Genomic DNA, 17,808 nt, shown 5'->3' on the forward strand with positions numbered 1-17,808 from the left:
GAGCAACTTGAAATATCACTGTTTGACCAAATGCTTCAGACATGTGAGAAATAAGCAGTTTATCAACTATATTTAGCCTACTGGTTTTATCAAGTGGACCAAAATAAGCATAAAGAGCCAGGCGCGTAGCAAGCGTGGGGGATGTGGGTGTTATAACGTACACACTTTTGCTGGAACACGATTCTATCCCCCACACTTTTTGTCAGATTAAATTAAAATGAAAGTAAAATATAGAAAGAAACGCTCCCGTAAGAGTTGGAACCACAGAGAGACACAAATAGGTCTGTTGATTTGATTGAACGGTCATCTAATCATATCAAATTAGCCAGTGAAGAACCAGCGCCAGCTCTGATCAAATTCAAAGTGTGCGTCTGTGCAGCTGCTTGGGTCTGCATTATAACGCCTGCAGTGAGCAGATTTCAGGTAGAATTAAAATGATCATTGTTACCGCATTACGCTAATTTAGTAAACCAAAATGCACTGTCTGACTGACAGTTTTTGTCACAATGTAGAAATGCAGGGAGTCAAAGTGAAAGCGGGGGTGCGCGCACCAAGGCACTTGTTGTTTCTGCAAAAAGACCTTTGGCTACTGTTCTCGGAGCATTATGCTTTCTCAGTCTATGATCTGCAGCTTTTCTCAAAATATGGGCCTCCTCAACAATTAACCTACTGGTCCACGTAGCCGCGAAATTGAGTTATGCCCGGTGCTTCACACGTCTGATCATTTGCAGCAAGATTGAATATATGGAACCGCGGACTGAAAAAAATAAATAAACTAGGCTAAACGTTTCCGCAATCAGAAATACTTTTTAATTTGGTGTCATCAACTATATTCATGGGTTTCATCAGGTCCCTTTCCACAGGTGTATAAAATCAAGCACCTTAATTATCAATGCAGACTGGATGGTGCTTGATTAATACACCTGTGGAAAGGGACCTGATGAAACCCATGAATAGACATAGCACAGTCAGCACACGTCTCCAAGACGTTTGGAACAGATCTGAACAGCTTACTGTAGGCTAATTACATCGTGATCCATTTAGAACGTCTTATTTGATCTGATCAAACGTCGGCGGCATTTCACTGTCAATGTGTGTCGTAGTGCTACAGTAGGCTACATCTACTGGAGATCTTTGTCTTAAATACGATCGCGTTCCATTTAAAACATCTTATTTTGATCTTACAAACGGCGGCGTCAAGACACCTTTGAGTTCTATTTGAGAACTAAGATTTCCAGCATGTAGAACTCAAATAGAACGCTTATGAGCGCTCATGCAATGTGTGCGTCCCTGCAGCAAGTGAAACTAGAGGTAACGTGGACTAGGCTATAGAAACACAACTGCTAATCATAATCTTTAAAGTCAAGTCAAGTCAAGTCGGCTTTTATTGTCAATTTCTTTACATGCGCTGGTCATACAAAGAATTGAAATTTCGTTTCTTACTTTCCCATGCAGACATAGACATGCTTTATAGACATACTATAGACATAGCCATAGACAATAAACATTAAATTAAAGTGCAAGACTGAAATATAGAACATGTATGTATCAAAATAGAAATAGGACATATATATATAAAAAAAATAGAGGTAGTTGTGTTGTATATTTATATAGTCTTAACAGTTACATGAAGTTTAAACTTGTGCTTGTGTGACCTGTATATTTACATTGATATGCAGTATGCAGTAATTTCAAGTATATCAGACTTGATGTGAAGCAGCAACACGTTAGGCTGCGCAGTCAGGGGGGGGGGGGGGGGGGGTTAGGGTAGACAGGATCCTAGTTTCCTAGGTTCCTGGCTGGCTGGTGGGTGGGGGGGGGCTGTCAGTGATGGGAGAGTGGGTAGAGTGTTCAGCATCCTGATTGCTTGGTGGATGAAGCTACTTGCCAGTCTGGTGGTGCGGGAGCGGAGGCTCCTGTACCGCTTTCCAGAGGGCAGGAGGCTGAACAGTTCGTGTGCAGGGTGGGTTGTATCCTTGACAATCATTAGTGCTTTGCGGGTGAGGCGGGTGGTGTAAATGTCCTGCAGGGAGGGGAGTGGTGCTCCAATGATCCTCTTAGCTGTGTTAACAGTGCGCTGGAGGGTCTTCCTGTTCTGATCTGTGCAGCTTCCGCCCCACACTGTGATGCTGCTGGAGACGATGCTCTCGATGGTCCCTCTGTAGAATGTAGTCATGACAGGAGGCGTGGCACTTGCCTTCTTCAATTTGCGCAAGAAGTAGAGGCGCTGCTGGGCTTTCTTCGCCAGTGATGCTGTGTTGGTGGTCCAGGAGAGGTTGTCGCTGATGTGCACCCCCAGAAATGTTGTGCTGCTCACTCTCTCCACAGCATCTCCGTCGATGGACAGTGGTGGCAGTTGTTTGTGGCCTCTCTGAAAGTTGACAACAATCTCCTTGGTCTTGCTGACATTTAGCAGGAGGTTGTTGTCTTTGCACCATTTAGCCAGCAGGTCTACTTCTTCTCTGTAGTGAGCCTCATCGCCCTTAGTGATGAGGCCCACCAGTGTTGTGTCGTCCGCAAACTTCACCAGATGGTTGGAGCTGTGAGTGGTTGTACAGTCATGTGTTAGCAGTGTGAAGAGCAGGGGGCTGAGCACACACCCTTGAGGGGCCCCCGTGCTCAGGGTCAGAGTGCTTGAGGTGTTGTCCCCGACACGTACTGCTTGTGGTCTCTGCAACAGGAAGTCCAGCAGCCAGTTGCAGAGGGAGGTACTGAATCCTAGCTTAAATGCACCCCTAAATGTACATTAATTAAGCTGGCTATATGCAACACTATTTATTTATATTCCCTTTGCATATGTTTCAAACGTTTTTGAATGCGAGCTTACAGTTCTGTCACTATTCTGTGTCCTTTACATTTATTTAATAGGTATTAGTGATACCTCAAAATTAGGCTGCTGTCTGTTAGGCAATTTATTGTAGCCTGCTAACCCATATGCACAAAACATAATTTCTGAAATGATTTCTTGATTTATAACATGAGATGTCTCCATGTAGGGTAGTGCCAAATAGTGAAGTGATGGCAGGTAGATCATGTAGGCCTACATGTCACATGAGCCACACATATGAGGGGCGCTGCTTCTTCTGTCCCTCCCAAACTGCATAAAATGGTGTGTATAGCAATGAGAATTTCAAAAAAAAATTCGGGGGAGAAACTCCTGGACACCAATATAGTCCACACCCCTCCTAGAAAATACTTACAATGTTCCTGTAGGGAGTTATTTATAATTTGGCGAGATTGTTTCATTTTCCTATCCCACAACCCCCACACTTTTAAAAAGCTTTATACGCCTCTGTAAAGAGCTATCATAACACTGTGACATATGGTCTGCAATGGCTAATGCAATAAATTAGTTTTAACAAATTTAAGTCATACATTTGGACTTTTTTGTTGATTTTATCTGAAAACAGAAGCTCTTTGTTTAAGTCAGCAGGATTCACGATTTTAGAACTGTTACATTCACGACGCTACTGTACAACTGTAGGCTACTACACTTTTTTATGGCTGTGTCAAGGTTGTAATAAAGGTATGCCAATTAAAAACAGGCCGATATTATGTTATTATAGGCTATTATATTATTGTTGTATGTTCCCTTTGGGACTCGCACAGATACTAAACTATTAAAGAAAATACCGATATGCTAAAGCTAAAATGCATTGATAATGATAATTGCCATATAGGCCTATGCAGACTGGATGTTATGATCTTTATAGTGTAGCCTACTTAGATTACCCAAGAAACGCCGATGGTGTATAGATTCTAGAAGGCTAGGGGGTAAGGGACATGATTAACGTGGGCAATAGTTCAAGGAGGATATGCTTTAGTGAAGCATTCTTCCTTGAAAAAAATTATAGGCCTACTCCGTGTCCGGGTAAATAGACGGACACAGAGAGGACGGGGAATGACAAGCTGATTTTGGGCTGAGCTCAACGTTGCGCTCCGCCCCACATTGAGCCCAGGCCCGATCTGCAAGCTGCAGCCAGAGGTACTTGACTTATTATGACCGCCGCGCAGCGAAGCGGCGGTCATATAGGTTTAGTCAGATTTATTTATTTATTTATTTTTTTCTTTTTCGCATGTCCAAATTTCCGTCAAGGATTCCCAGGACACTGTAAGACCGGGGTAGCCTACACGAAACTTGGTGGGCATGTAACCCCACATGGATAGCATGGAACCTCCTGTTTTCGTTTTGATCTGTAGCCCCCAACCCCCCCCCGGACTGGACCCCCGAAAGGAGGGTAGGGCAGACACAGTTTTCTGTGAATATCTCGAGAACCGTAGGGTTTAGGAGGACCATTTTTTTTGTATGTTGATCTCAAAGGGCCATGTCAACCCATTCCATAACCACTCATTTCATGTATAGCGCCACCTAGTTAAACACAAAAAAGTAAAAATGAGGTGTTGTAATCGCAGGTATCTGTGACCTAACATAGTCAAAACTGCACGAAATTGGAAGTGTAGGATCATTATGGCACCCTCTGAATGCACGCCAAGTTTCGTGGAATTCCGTTCATGGGGGGCCACACAATAAATTAATTTATGTGTACATTTAGTGACCGTACACCAACAAGGATTCCTCGGACACTGAAAGACCGGGGTACACGAAACTTGGTGGGCATGTAACCCCACATGGATAGCATGGAACCATCGCTTTTCGTTTTGATCTGTAGCCCCCCCGCTGGACTGGACCCCCCGAAAGGAGGGTAGGGCAGACACAGTTTTCTGTGAATATCTTGAGAACCGTAGGGCCTAGGATGACCAATTTTTTTGCGTATGTTTGCCTCCAGGGGTCATGTAAACCCATTGCATATGCACACATGTGCATAAACAGATACACACGCACACACATACATTCACAGTAATCCTACGTATGACACATACTCACACAGTAGACATATATATACGCATGCATGCACATGCACACACACAGGCACATAAACAGGCAAACACACAAGCACATGCACATGCACGCACACACACCCACCCACACATACATAAACATAAACATGTACACGCACACATGCACACAATTCAAAAATTTCTCAGAATTATGAACAGGCAAGATGGGGGTGTATAAAATGTAAATTACATGTGAAATCTATGAACTAATCGTGTTTTGGTACTTGTTCTCTAGCAGATACCAGATGCCTTTCAGCGTGACTTATTTTTGTGGAAAACATGTGCTGGACTGGGCGGCGGTAATATTTTGTACCGCTCTACGGTACATCTAGTTGGGGGTAGTTTTCAGGGGCTGCACTTTGTATGTATCTCGAGGAACTACACTGTTGGCCCAGTGCCTGTAAAACCTGTAGCCTACGCGTAAACGAGCCGGAACACGGGCTTTCCAATTATATATTAGCGCCAAATTGCTGCGATAGACGGTTAGCGATAAATTGTGTGGATTGCCCTAATGTGGGACATGCTTTGCTTTTCGGCTACACGCCAATTTTGATCACAGGCTAGCCTACAGCTTTGGCTTTTCCATATACTACGAAACAACACCCCATAATTTCACCCTTATACATGCCTTACTTTTGACCAACCCCCTTCTAGTTTCCAAATAGAAATGTGCATAGACTTAGGTCAATTAAGGAGAAAAGCCTACTGAATTTACGATTTCCTCTTCATGTCCCCCCTTAATCAAGGAATCCCTGAATAAACATCTTAATATATATATTATTTATAAATAAGACATAGGTCTATTACATAGTAGGAGAGGAAAGTAGGCCCTACACCATCTTTTTATTTATAATTGATTATGTTTTTTTAACCTGAGGAGTGTTTTCCACATGAATAGGTCCCCCGAAGAAATATAGCACTTGTTATATTTATGTCATGGTGTTAGTGGTCCCATATGAATTTATCTGGAAAAAACGTCGACGTCAAACAAACAAATGTAGGCCTATGTCAAATTAAATATACAACTGCACTCTCAAGCTTTTTCTCATTGTTTATTTATGTAGCCACTGATGATGGCTTAGGCCGAAACGCGACTGTGTGAATGGTCTAAATAAATAAGCAATGAGAAAAAACTTGAGTGCGGTTTTATCACTTTAGTTTGACACTTTCTTTTTAACTCGCACTCGAAATTGTTCCTTGTCTGGAAATTGTGCGCGCCTGTTCTCACTACTAAATTTATATAGGCCTACATAGGCCTACCTCCTCCAATTATGGTCAGATCGTTTCCATTGTGAACCCGAGGGGACACCTGGGATCTTCTGGCCATGTGAAACCTGAAAAACAGAAAAATAAAATATGCAATAATACACACAGAATTAAAGGAGAAATTATATAGAATATTTACCCATTATGGAAACCTGAAAAAGGAAAAAAGAAAATAAAGTTTAAAAATCTGCTCAGCCAACAATAGTCTAGGCCTAATCATTAGAGGAGAACTGTCGAAAAAGATTCGAAGAAGAAGGGAGCCGGAGCTTTTTCCTCTAAACCTAACCCAACCCTAAACCTAAACCTAATCTTAACTTGACATGCATGGCAAAAAACGAATGACACAAAATGATAGAAGTGTTATGCCATAAACATTTATGACTTGTTTATAATGTTTATGACACGCTCATGGCAGTGTCATGTCACTCTTATGTAGATACCTTCAAGTAAAGTGTAACTGTTTTTTGTTGTGACCAGTTCAAGTGCTGCAATAATCCTGCTTTGTAACTGTCAATTTTCATAGCAGATACCTTGAATCAAGTCCTCATTGAAGGAGTCATTTTTCAAAACATTCTTCCAGGGAGCATGCCCCCAAACCCCCCTATCTTTCTGTGACCAAAGCCTATGATATTTCCTATATAGGAAAATGGTCAAAAGCCCCCCCCCTAGAGTAGATATGACTTAACAAACATGAAGTTAGGTTTATCTGAAGTTAAAAACAAATGCACATTATTAATTTTGGACTGACTTTTAAAAAAATATTTTAATACAAAAGTATAACATTGGTATTTGTTCATTTTTGCCTTTAAATATAACTTTACATAGAACAAACTGTATTTCACACAAACAGAACAACATAACATAGATTGATGCACCTGAATAGAATTCAAGTGCAAAAACGGCACTCTCCCCTTTCTAGCCAATATTCAATGATTTTGAAAGACTAGACTGAGAAACTCAACCTTCATGGGAAATTTCACAGGAAGCTCAGAAAGCAAGAGTTCCTTCCTCATTTGAACTGAAAAAAAAAACTTAAGCAACCTTTATGCATCTCACCCCAAACAACAACGATGAGGACACTAATGACTGATAACCACATGATCTAAAACAAGCACAAACGGATGCAATGAAGTGAAAGGTGAGAAAACGCCCACTTAGAAGTTACGCTTCGTACATAACATCAACTAAAAAATAATTAGTCCACAACAAAACCAAAAGCCTCCAGTAGCCCCCTCATCATGCCCCAACTGAGCACTAACACAGTGCACTGGCAGCAGTTTGAAGCTATGGACCCGCGGTTTCGTAAATGGAGTTGTTCTTCATGATGGCCTTGTGTCCTGACGCCTTTGAGGCAAGTTCTCCATTCCCACTGGTGGAACAGTCAGTTTTCTGCTCAGTCAGCTGAATGAGGGAGTACATGGGTTCCTGCTCTCTCTGGCTCACCGCATAAGGGGAACCTACAAAGGGGAATTAAGAACATTACTTTTTTAATATAAGTGCGTACTGAGTTCACTGTTATAGCATGAAAATAATTTCACTCTCAAGAAGAAGAAAAGTACCCAAAAACAACTCACAGTCGTCATTGTCGTCTTCTGCCTCTCCGTGCTGATAACTGGAAGACAGTAATGAGGGGGGATAGTGAGGAGAGGAGACAGTAATGAGGAGGGATAAGGAGGAGACAGTAATGAGGAGGGATAGTGAGGAGAGGAGACAGTAATGAGGGGGGATAATGAGGAGACAGTAAAGAGGGGGGATAATGAGGAGACAGTAATGAGGGGGGATAGTGAGGAGAGGAGACAGTAATGAGGGGGGATAATGAGGAGACAGTAATGAGGGGGGATAGTGAGGAGAGGAGACAGTAATGAGGGGGGATAATGAGGAGACAGTAAAGAGGGGGGATAATGAGGAGACAGTAATGAGGGGGGATAATGAGGAGACAGTAATGAGGGGGGATAGTGAGGAGAGGAGACAGTAATGAGGGGGGATAATGTGGAGACAGTAATGAGGAGGGATAGTGAGGAGAGGAGACAGTAATGAGGAGGGATAATGAGGAGAGGAGACAGTAATGAGGAGGGATAGTGAGGAAAAGAGTCGAGAGAAAAAAAACACAAAGATATCTGCTCTTAGTCATAGCTTTAGAGACCCATCCCAATGAAAATAAATTATCATTATAAAATGATAATTATCAAAACACACAACAAGATCTAAAAGGTTACCTTTGGAATATCACAGTCTGAGGCGCTGTAAAGACAAAAACAAAATACGAACTGAATTCTATGTTGATGATAATAAAAATCATATTGGAAAAACACATGTAAATGTTTCACCTTTGGTCCCGGCTGATCTCCTTCTAAGTAGTATGATGACGACAGCGATGAGAATAATGGGCACTACTACGCCAGTCATGTAGATAGGATTGAATTCTGAAAAATATGATTTCAAATCATATCATCATAGTGCTTCAACAGAGGGAGATGTATGCTTTTCCATTGCGCTTACCAGCATCTCCAGGGGTGGGGAGTGTTTGATCTGCACTGTGTGAGTTGTTTTTAGAAAGGTGCTCTATAAGTAAACATTATATTATTATTGTTGTTATTATTATCAGTCCTACTTCAATTAATGCATATAGCATTACTTTTATTCAGACACCTCACTGCATAATTCATTATGCCTTCCATGAGAAATGTCAAGCTAAACTTACCAACAGTGGTAATTCCAGTGGTTGTTGGATTGGCTTCAATATACACATATCATGACAAATACCACAGTGAGGTAGTCAGTGTATTACCATCCATTATTTAGTCACACCCATGGAGATATGCATGGATGGATCACATAAGAAAAGAATGTCAGCTCCAGACAAATCAAACAAGTTGCACATCCATGTCAGGGTCTTTAAAATATGTATCTAACTATCTGTTCCATCGCAAAAGATAAAGCACTGAGAAAGAAATTGAATTTCAAGTGAGGCTCATATTCTTACCAGGTTTGACTGGATCACCCACAGTGACTGTAGTGTTGGTGATTATTGTCCAGTGCTGCTGGTTCTTGTTCACCCTTAAGGCACACACATACTGTCCACTGTCTGAGTGAGTGGCATTGCTGATCATCAGGTTATGGGTGTTGGTATCAGTGAGAGAAGGTTTGGTTGCGTTTGATCTCCTCAGCAGAAGATCTTTGTCAATGGAACAGTGTCCATCAAAACCAGCATTATAATCTGAATCGAAATGAAATGAGTACACACATGTGCTGCTCTCAGCACCAGTCTTAATCCAGTACACCACAAAAGCCTTATTGGAATAATTTCCCTTTGTTGTAAAGATGCACGTCAGATTAACTGATCCTCCTGCAGACACATTCACTGAGCTTTCCATTACAGGTGCGGACACCACTGTGAACAAAGTGAAATGTTGAAATGAAATATGACATGTCGTTACTATTGCTGTTCATATCAAAAGGTATAATACATTCACACTTACTGTCTGGTTCTTCCTGAGCAACAATGAAGGACTCCACTTGATGAGCACAGGGTTTGAATGGATAAATGAAGCAAGAGTCAGATTTAAAGTCATTAACACAAGCAAAGAATCCCCTCTTTATACTGATGTCACACACGTTGGGTTCGCTTCTCTTTATCTCTTTATTATCGCATAACTTTGGTTTTCCAGTTGGACCTTCTGATTTATTTGAATAATTCCTGGTCTTTGATAAGATGCAGTCCACTGTGTTGTCTGAGTCCACATCAGCCTCCCATTGACATGTTCCACAGGACAGTGTTACCTCCTCTCCTTTCTGTAGGTAATGGAAATGACTGGACCCTTCAGGGGAGACCAAAAGTAATTTGTTGATATTGTACATATTGAATTTCTCTGTGTAAAATAGGTTACTACGTAGAACAACCTAGATGCATGAGTAATTATGCTTATCATAGGCTTACCAGCTTACAATTTTAACTATTGTAATGTTCATATTACGTAAATCACTTGGGACAAAAGCATCTGCTAAGTAACCAAAACTATGAACATTTAATAAAGTGAGTTTCAGAATGAAAAGCATCTCCTACCGTGACATTGTATCATGAGACAGACTACAAGAATGAAACTCGGTGACTCCATCACAGCAAAGAAAGTGTATGAGGAAGTGCTTGACAATTTATTGAACTTCACACCCGTTTGAGGACGTGGTTTTGACTTGGCCAAGTAGTAAGTCATCATAAGAACCATTTTAACTAAAGTTAAATATAACCAACTACTCTTAGGAGCACAAATGAAATGCATTGCAGATCACTAAGGTAAATTGATGTGGTCGGGACTGACCACTGCACCAGGCTGACTTGAATATGAACACAGAGCAAAGCAAGCTCGATGACTCATCTGCTGCCGGATAGCAAACCTGTATGCATGCAACTTTGCAGTACAAATGTCTCCCAAATAATGGAGATGGTGTTCAAAGAGTCTAGATACAATGTTTTGACTTCAGCTGATTCTACTTCATGGCCACACATCCAAATAGTGTAAACCATGGTGCACAATATATTCTGTATTATAGCAGGATTAGATATACAAGAATGTGTACAAAGGACCCCTCTGAATCCAAGAATAACAGAGAAGGTATTTAAACAGCCAGGCAGTATACAGCTTTTTGACTTTACTTCATTTAAAGACAGGTTGTGATGGATGTATATTATGTTACTTCATAGACAGGTTGTGATGTATTTTTACTTTACTTCATTTAAAGACAGGTTGTGATGTATGTATATCACAGGATCAAAAGAGTATAGGTCATGATGATCCTCTGTACACTGCAAAAAGGGATGTGTCAAAAAACAACACATGTGACTGTGTAGATAGCATTTTGACACATGTTGTGTAGATTTTAGCACACAATGTGTATTTTTTATAATTTCCGGCTCTGGATAAATTGACACCATACATGTGTTATTCACTGATGGAACAGCATTTGTGTTTGCAGAGAAAATAAATACACATATTTTATCTGGTACCTATGAAACGCTCTACGACTAATAAAAATCATGAAGAAAACAAACCTATCTTAATGTCAAATTACGAGATTAACGGCTGTTTCTGTGTTGACCAATCACGTCATGCAACTGTCTTTTTGAAATGCTGTTTCCGTCAGCCCTTTTCACTCACTCTGACCTCTATGACTCTGACCAGCGTTGGAGTAAAGATGCAGTCAGACTTGGAGACCGATGTAAGTATTTTTGTATTATGTTGTAGCGTTTACATTTCTCAGCGAGCTGATAATAACAAAAATAACTTTCAGATATGTATAAGATAAGTTTGTAATGAGTCTAATGTTAGCTGGCTCATGGTTGGTACCAGCAACGTTAGTCTCCTATCGAAGTATGGATAGCAACTATCGATAGCTAGCTTCTGTGAACATACGGATAACTTTTAAGTTACATTAACGATAACAGTTGGGCTACATCGAGTTTTGAAAAGGAAATGGCAAGGTACAGAACCATATTTCAAGATTTAGCATTATTTGGCAATAAATAGCTCTCCGTAGCTTATTTTCCCATTGCTAGAATGATATTGCATGTTAAGGAATGCTAACGGATAACGTTAGCCCTAACCATTACCTTAACTTAAAGTTAGCAGACTGGGCAAAGTAAGCGTTAGCATCTATATGAATGTCAACATTATTATTTAAAGTTAACGTTCGCGTTAATGAGGCCAGACAAAATAACACTGCGCCATGAATTTAGTATTTAGGTTATTTATCGATATAGACAGTGTTGGAAGTGTGCCATAAAGGTTAATGTGGGCACTGCAGACATTTCAACCGTTAGCTGCTACTGGGTCAGCGGCAGACATGTTAGAATCTACATGAACATGCATTCATGAGAGAGGGAACTTAGCGATGACTGCTTCGTCTCGCGTGCCTATTACTGGCAAATTACTGGTAAATAGGCCTTGTTATGTTGTTGTCAGCTTGTCACCACACAGTACCATTGAAATCATACGAACATTTTTACTTGGCTAACCATTTTTGTAAAGTGAAGGCGGTTGTGTAACGTTACGGCCTGTCAAATACAGGTATTTTATTTATTAACTGTAAATGCATTGCTCATGTGTGTATTGTTCCATGTACCAAGTAACCATAAATTAAATTACAGTTCATTTTGAAACTCCAATACATAAATAAAATACCATGTTGTAACCATGTTATCAACACATGTTTGTCTTTCAAGGTGTTATTAGTGGCCTTACATTCAGTTGAATTAAATGGGCATCTGGGCTCTATACGGAACATAATAGTATTTTTATGTTAAAAGTCATCTTTCCCTCTACTTTCATAAAGCTGGAAAGACAGACCAATTCATCAGGAAATGGGAAGCGAGCATCATTCCAAAGCTGAGAGCAGTTGCTGCCTTGGAAAAAGGTGGTGTTGCGTCACTTACAGAGGGGATGGAAGACCAGACAGATGGTATGTGGTGGTGTGTGTGAATGTGTGTAATGATATGGCATGCAATATCTCAAAGGTTAAAGCCTGTGTTGCAGGTTAAAAACCGCTGTTGATTAATGGTTACATAAAGCACTAAATATATGTATATCATTTTTAAAAATGTCTCCAAATGGTGTTAAATGCCAGTTTTTGTTGTTTTTAGCATTAGCGGGGGTTTTTTACGCAATTAGGTGATGACGTCACTTTGGGGACTACATGATCTGCGCTTCATTCATTTCAATGCATTTCAATGAACATCGTGGTTACACTTTCAACATAAAGTTTGTATATTTACACTTCGAATTTCGTCACAGCATTTATATCACAGCTACCCTATGATCTACCAATGGTAATAACGGTGCCTGATATCAATTTAGTAATTTTTTCTGAATTTCGGGAGGTCTCGTTTTGGAGGGTATGTTTTACATTAATTCCTATGGGAAACGGTCGCGGTTACACTTTCAACATGAAGTTTGTATATTTAGACTTCGAATTTCGTTACAGCATTTATATGACAACAACCCTATGGTCTAACAAAGATAACAATGTCTTCCGATTTTAGTTTAATGCAATTTTCTGAATTTGAGAGGCCTCATTATGAGGCTACATAATGCACCTATTCAGTTCAATGCATTATGCTTATAACGTTACGACACTTTTTTTGTTACTGTCAGTGAACAGCACCGAGTGAAAGTCAACATTTTCTTTATATCTAGTGATAGTGATCATGTCGTTAGTTCAGATAAGTAGGCTACCGGGCAAACTTAGTCAGAAGATCAGAATATAAAGCATCATGATAGCTAGCTATGGGCTAACTTTCCAGTCCCACCTGTGAGCCACCCCTGTTGTTGCAAACTTAGCTTCTAGCCGCCGTTTAGGCTGGTCGTGTCTTCAGCATGAATATTTTCGATAACTACTGCTCGTGATTGATTGCCATTGACATCGTCAGGGTACGGCTTACCAAAGAGGGAGATAATATGGGCAAGTCGCAGTTTTGCAGGTGCTTGTGTGGGCTGTGCCGTCCAGATGGAAACTGGTGGAGAGCTGCAGTAACTAGGGAAGCGAGTGCATTTTGGCCGCTGGTCGAGGAGCTCCCCCCGTGACCAGCAGAAGACATGATCTATCTAGCTATCTATCTACCTGTCTATATACATATCTAGGCTATCTATAGACTATCTATTTATCTATAATCTGCGCTATCTACTGCTGAACAATCCCTTACTCGTCTCTCTTTACTCCTCTCGTTACTCTCAAGGGTCTCAAGGTGGGCTTTGGTCTGTAGCCTCCCCAAGGTGACGTAATGCAATGCATTGTGGGGGAAAGGAGAATCACTTCAAACGCTGTGAAATAGTACCTGCTTTTTCGTATTATATTCCGTTTTGTGATACCCAACAACATCAAATACAATGGATAACAGTTTAAATGTTTATTACCAACAAGCAAATTGTGCAAATTCGTTGGAAAATGAACCCTGCAACACGGGCTTTAAGTTCAGAATATAGGAACCCTTGCCTTATTTCCTACTTACCAATAATATGAATTAGTCCTTTCTCAGTGTAATCCATGTTGGTTGATTATGGATAAGCACCTCATACATAGCCTGGTTAAAACAGACTCATTTACTTTGTGAATGTAGTCTGGGGACTCATGATTGGAAAACATGTCCAATGCTAACATCATGACGGGGGTAGACTTTGGGTTAACCCTTCCATCAAACCCTCTTCTGGGGTTTGATGGAAACAATTTAATCCTACTTGGAAACATTTGTTGTACCTTAAATCTGTTTTGTTTAATTTTCAGATGAAAAGTGCTATACCATGCTGGTTGTTCTGACACATCTTCTGCCACCAATGCCCGGGAGTCGCTGCAGTGTGAAATCAGCAATAACATTCCTTATTGATTTTGTACCGGTATGTTTCGAAATTATGTCTGTAAGAGCCAATGAGGGACCAGGTACGGTGGCCGACGGGTGCAAACGCCCTGCAATTTATGACAACTCATGCAGATAAAACAGACGCAACTTAAGAAAACATCTTCATCAATTTGACAACATATGCACAGCATTTAGAAATTGCGCTGCAAATTCACCTGTTGTCATTAAAGGGTTCAGGATTTTGGACATAGGACCTCATTTCCAAGTTAGCAAGTGTGATATTTATCAGTGGAGACCGTTTTTAACACGTTTCATCCAGTCCTTCTAGTTGCAGAGTTCGCAGGTGCTAGGCTAGCGCAAGTCATTAGTATGTGTTAGCTTGCCACTAAAAACAGTCTTACCCACTCCACAGTACACCCGAGGCAAATAAATTATAACACCAGACTGTCGATGTAAATGTTCGTGTTGATAGTTTTATTTCTAACATTATTCTATCCCTGCATTTCAATGATTGCATTACATTTTGAGGGACTAGTTTCTTAGCAGCGGTGGAATTATACTTGCTCCGGTGAGTAGTACTGCGCCTGAAAGTAAACAGAGAAGCGCACTCCAATCGGGATACCTAGTACAGGGTTCCTACGCAGTATGGAAAACCTGGAAAAGTATGGAATTTGATTTTAGTAATTTCCAGGTCTGGATAAGTATGGAAAAAAGAAACAAGGGTATGGAGAAATATTTGTGTTTCCAGACTATTGCATTTGCAGTACTAATCAATTCACTCAGGTCATAATGAACCATTCCTACTATTGTGTAGCATAACTGTCAGTCCCCATCGTCAAGATACAACTAAAAATGACTCAGCTAAATGGACTAACTCAACTAAATTCACCTCAGTTGTCCATACCTTTGTTTTCCCCGAGTTATCCCAAACCAGATGTGGCCGCAATGTCGAGAATATGGTCAGAAAAATCTACCGAGAAGTTTGGAAATTTGAGTATGGAAAAAGTATGGAATTTTGAAATTGAAAATGTGTAGGAACCCTGCTAGAAGTACAGTAGCCTAGGTAATATCAGTCCACCGCTGCCGTTGCTTATTTGCCTACTACCAACTTCAGGGAACAAAGTATAACTATTGCAATGCGATGCAAGGGTAGTTTTATTTCTAATACTATTCTATCAACACAGACATTTACATCGATTGTCTGGCGTTATAATTTATTTGCCTCGGGTGTACTTTGGAGAGGGTAAGATTGTTTTTAGTGGCAGGCTAACACATACTGATGACTTGCGCTAGCCTAGCACCTGCAAACTCTGCAACTATAAGGACTGGATGAAACGTGTTAAAAACGGTCTCCACTGATAAATATCACACTTGCTAACTTGGAAATAGATAGATAGACAGATACTTTATTGATACCCAAGGGAAAATTCAAGGTCAAGGAAATGAGGTCCTATGTCCAAAATCCTGAACCACACCTTTAATTGAAGGTCGTTTGCACCGGTCAGCCACTGTAACTAGGTCATTATTAAATATTTTTGTTAAAAAAGAAACAGTTTAAATAGTTGTAATGATTTCATTATAATTCATAAATTGTGTAAATAGTCTAGACTAACACTGTTTTTTGACCATGCCTATGACTATTGAATTTTATATTTTTTAAGGAAACAAGAGAAAGTTATTTTGTCTTGTTGCCCGTGTTACAATTATTGTTAAAGGAACCGTATGTAAGAAATGTATTTCAATTAATCATAAAATAGCCCTGATATGTCACTAGACATTAAGAAATCATGTTCATTTCAAATACTTATATCACTGACAACAGTAGTCCGGCCAGGATATTGTCATTTAAAAAGTGAAGTTGCAGCCCTCAACTGATGTTGATGTTGTGTTTTGTCATGCCATGTCATGTTTTGGCCTAATGCGCCACCCTCCACCTAACTACTAATCACAAAGTCAGTAGTGTTTCGGCATCCGAGTTGGCAACCTCGAGTCAGGGGGGAGGGGATACACCACTCTACAGTAATTTGAAAGTGATTGCAGTACCGGTCTTGGCCACAATCTTACATATGGTTCCTTTAATGTAGCTGCAAGTGGTGACTTACAGAAGAATAATTACACCAAAATGTTACCTATGCAGTATAGTATGCACATTTAGACTTATTTTTGATGGTGTATTTTCAACTGTGTGTTTGATTATTATGCAAGTGGGTTTTTTTATACAGATGAACTATAGTTACTCTAAACAAATTACCATTGACAACACTTATGATGTGGCGTTTTTTATTATTATCTCAGGGATCTAAACATGTTTCTTATGAAATGTATTCATGCATCTGTGTTTTCTGATATGACTGTTATATGTTGTTACGTGTCATCCATTAGTCATAACTGTGATTGTATCTTTTAATATGTATTCATGCTTCTGATATGATCTCTTATCACTGCATATCCTGCTACACTTAGTGCAGTAGCTTTTGTTGTACTTTGCACTCATTAAATGGCAAATATATTTTGACATTTGTCTCCCTTTATTTTTTAATGATTACAGATGCTTGGTAATGTTAACACATTCAGTCAATTCTTTTAATTTTCAGCTACACATAATCAGCACTTAATGTTTTGAAATTATATATTTGAGTGTAAATATGTCTCACACACTTAATGTGTAAAAAGTATTGATATCACACATTTGTGTGTGAAATTTACCTGACACAATTTCTGTGTTGAAATGGCTCACACATCGATTGTGTAAAATAACACATTTTCTGTGTAAAATTACCTGACACAATTTCTGTGTTAAAATGGCTCACACATCTATTGTGTAAAATTTGACACAACATGTGTAGTCCCTGAACACACTCACCACATGTGTTAAAATTCTACACATGATGTGTAATTTTTAACACATCTCTTTTTGCAGTGTATGATCCTTTCTCACTATCTACATGTTTCTTCTGTAAATAACACTTCTCATGATAAAATGTGAGTGCTTGTGAGGAAGTATAGTCTGTGTGCAAATTTGGACCACAGCCACCACTATGTCGTCCACAGGAAGTCCTCGACTTCTCTCTAGTCCTTCAGTTCTAAGCTGCGTATTACCATACAAAAACCTTTTATTTGACCATTCTCTCCCCCAAATCATCTTGACGCATCAACTCTAGATTATTCACAGACACAGACATCACAGCCTTGTACCCCTAAATGTTCTGTTTTGTTAAGTTCACAGAAAAGATCATCTTGTCAGCCTTGAGAAGTGATCAGCCACACCAACTCTCCCACAGAAACCACCACTTTAGAAC

At 39.9% G+C, this 17,808-nt stretch overlaps 1 protein-coding gene and 1 long non-coding RNA gene across 4 annotated transcripts; one reads left to right on the forward strand and one right to left on the reverse strand.

The window, feature by feature from the left end:
- Positions 1-6,909: 6,909 nt before the first annotated feature.
- Positions 6,910-10,462, reverse strand: LOC121694860. Of its 3 annotated transcripts, XM_042075233.1 has the most exons (9): positions 10,229-10,462; positions 9,645-9,983; positions 9,149-9,556; positions 8,867-8,899; positions 8,665-8,727; positions 8,493-8,588; positions 8,382-8,406; positions 7,740-7,777; positions 6,910-7,622 (listed from the first exon to the last, which is right to left on the reverse strand). In XM_042075233.1, exons 1-9 carry the CDS (start codon positions 10,440-10,442, stop codon positions 7,450-7,452), a joined length of 1,389 nt encoding a protein of 462 aa, XP_041931167.1. In that variant the 5' UTR covers positions 10,443-10,462; the 3' UTR covers positions 6,910-7,449. The 3 variants fall into 3 exon arrangements, with proteins under 3 accessions (XP_041931167.1, XP_041931168.1, XP_041931169.1); XM_042075234.1 differs by lacking the exon at positions 8,665-8,727 and having other exon boundaries at positions 8,867-8,914; XM_042075235.1 differs by lacking the exons at positions 8,665-8,727; positions 8,867-8,899 and having other exon boundaries at positions 10,229-10,459.
- An 837-nt stretch (positions 10,463-11,299) lies between these two features.
- LOC121694432 lies at positions 11,300-14,598 on the forward strand. The gene is made up of 3 exons (XR_006025755.1): positions 11,300-11,379; positions 12,493-12,618; positions 14,437-14,598. It is a non-coding gene; the product is annotated as an uncharacterized LOC121694432 (long non-coding RNA).
- The last annotated feature ends 3,210 nt before the right edge of the window (positions 14,599-17,808 follow it).

This window comes from Alosa sapidissima, chromosome 20 (assembly GCF_018492685.1).
Source record: "Alosa sapidissima isolate fAloSap1 chromosome 20, fAloSap1.pri, whole genome shotgun sequence".
In the NCBI taxonomy this organism is placed as follows: domain Eukaryota; kingdom Metazoa; phylum Chordata; class Actinopteri; order Clupeiformes; family Clupeidae; genus Alosa; species Alosa sapidissima.

What these genes read in the sequence shown, in the direction of transcription:
- LOC121694860 (XM_042075233.1), bottom strand. Translation starts at nt 10,442, where the DNA reads ATGCATTTCATTTGTGCTCCTAAGAGTAGTTGGTTATATTTAACTTTA. An exon ending in GGGTGATCCAGTCAAACCTG is followed by an intron (nt 8,900 to 9,148) that starts GTAAGAATATGA and finishes TGTATATTGAAG; the next exon opens with CCAATCCAACAACCACTGGA. An exon ending in CCCCACCCCTGGAGATGCTG is followed by an intron (nt 8,589 to 8,664) that starts GTAAGCGCAATG and finishes CATATTTTTCAG; the next exon opens with AATTCAATCCTATCTACATG.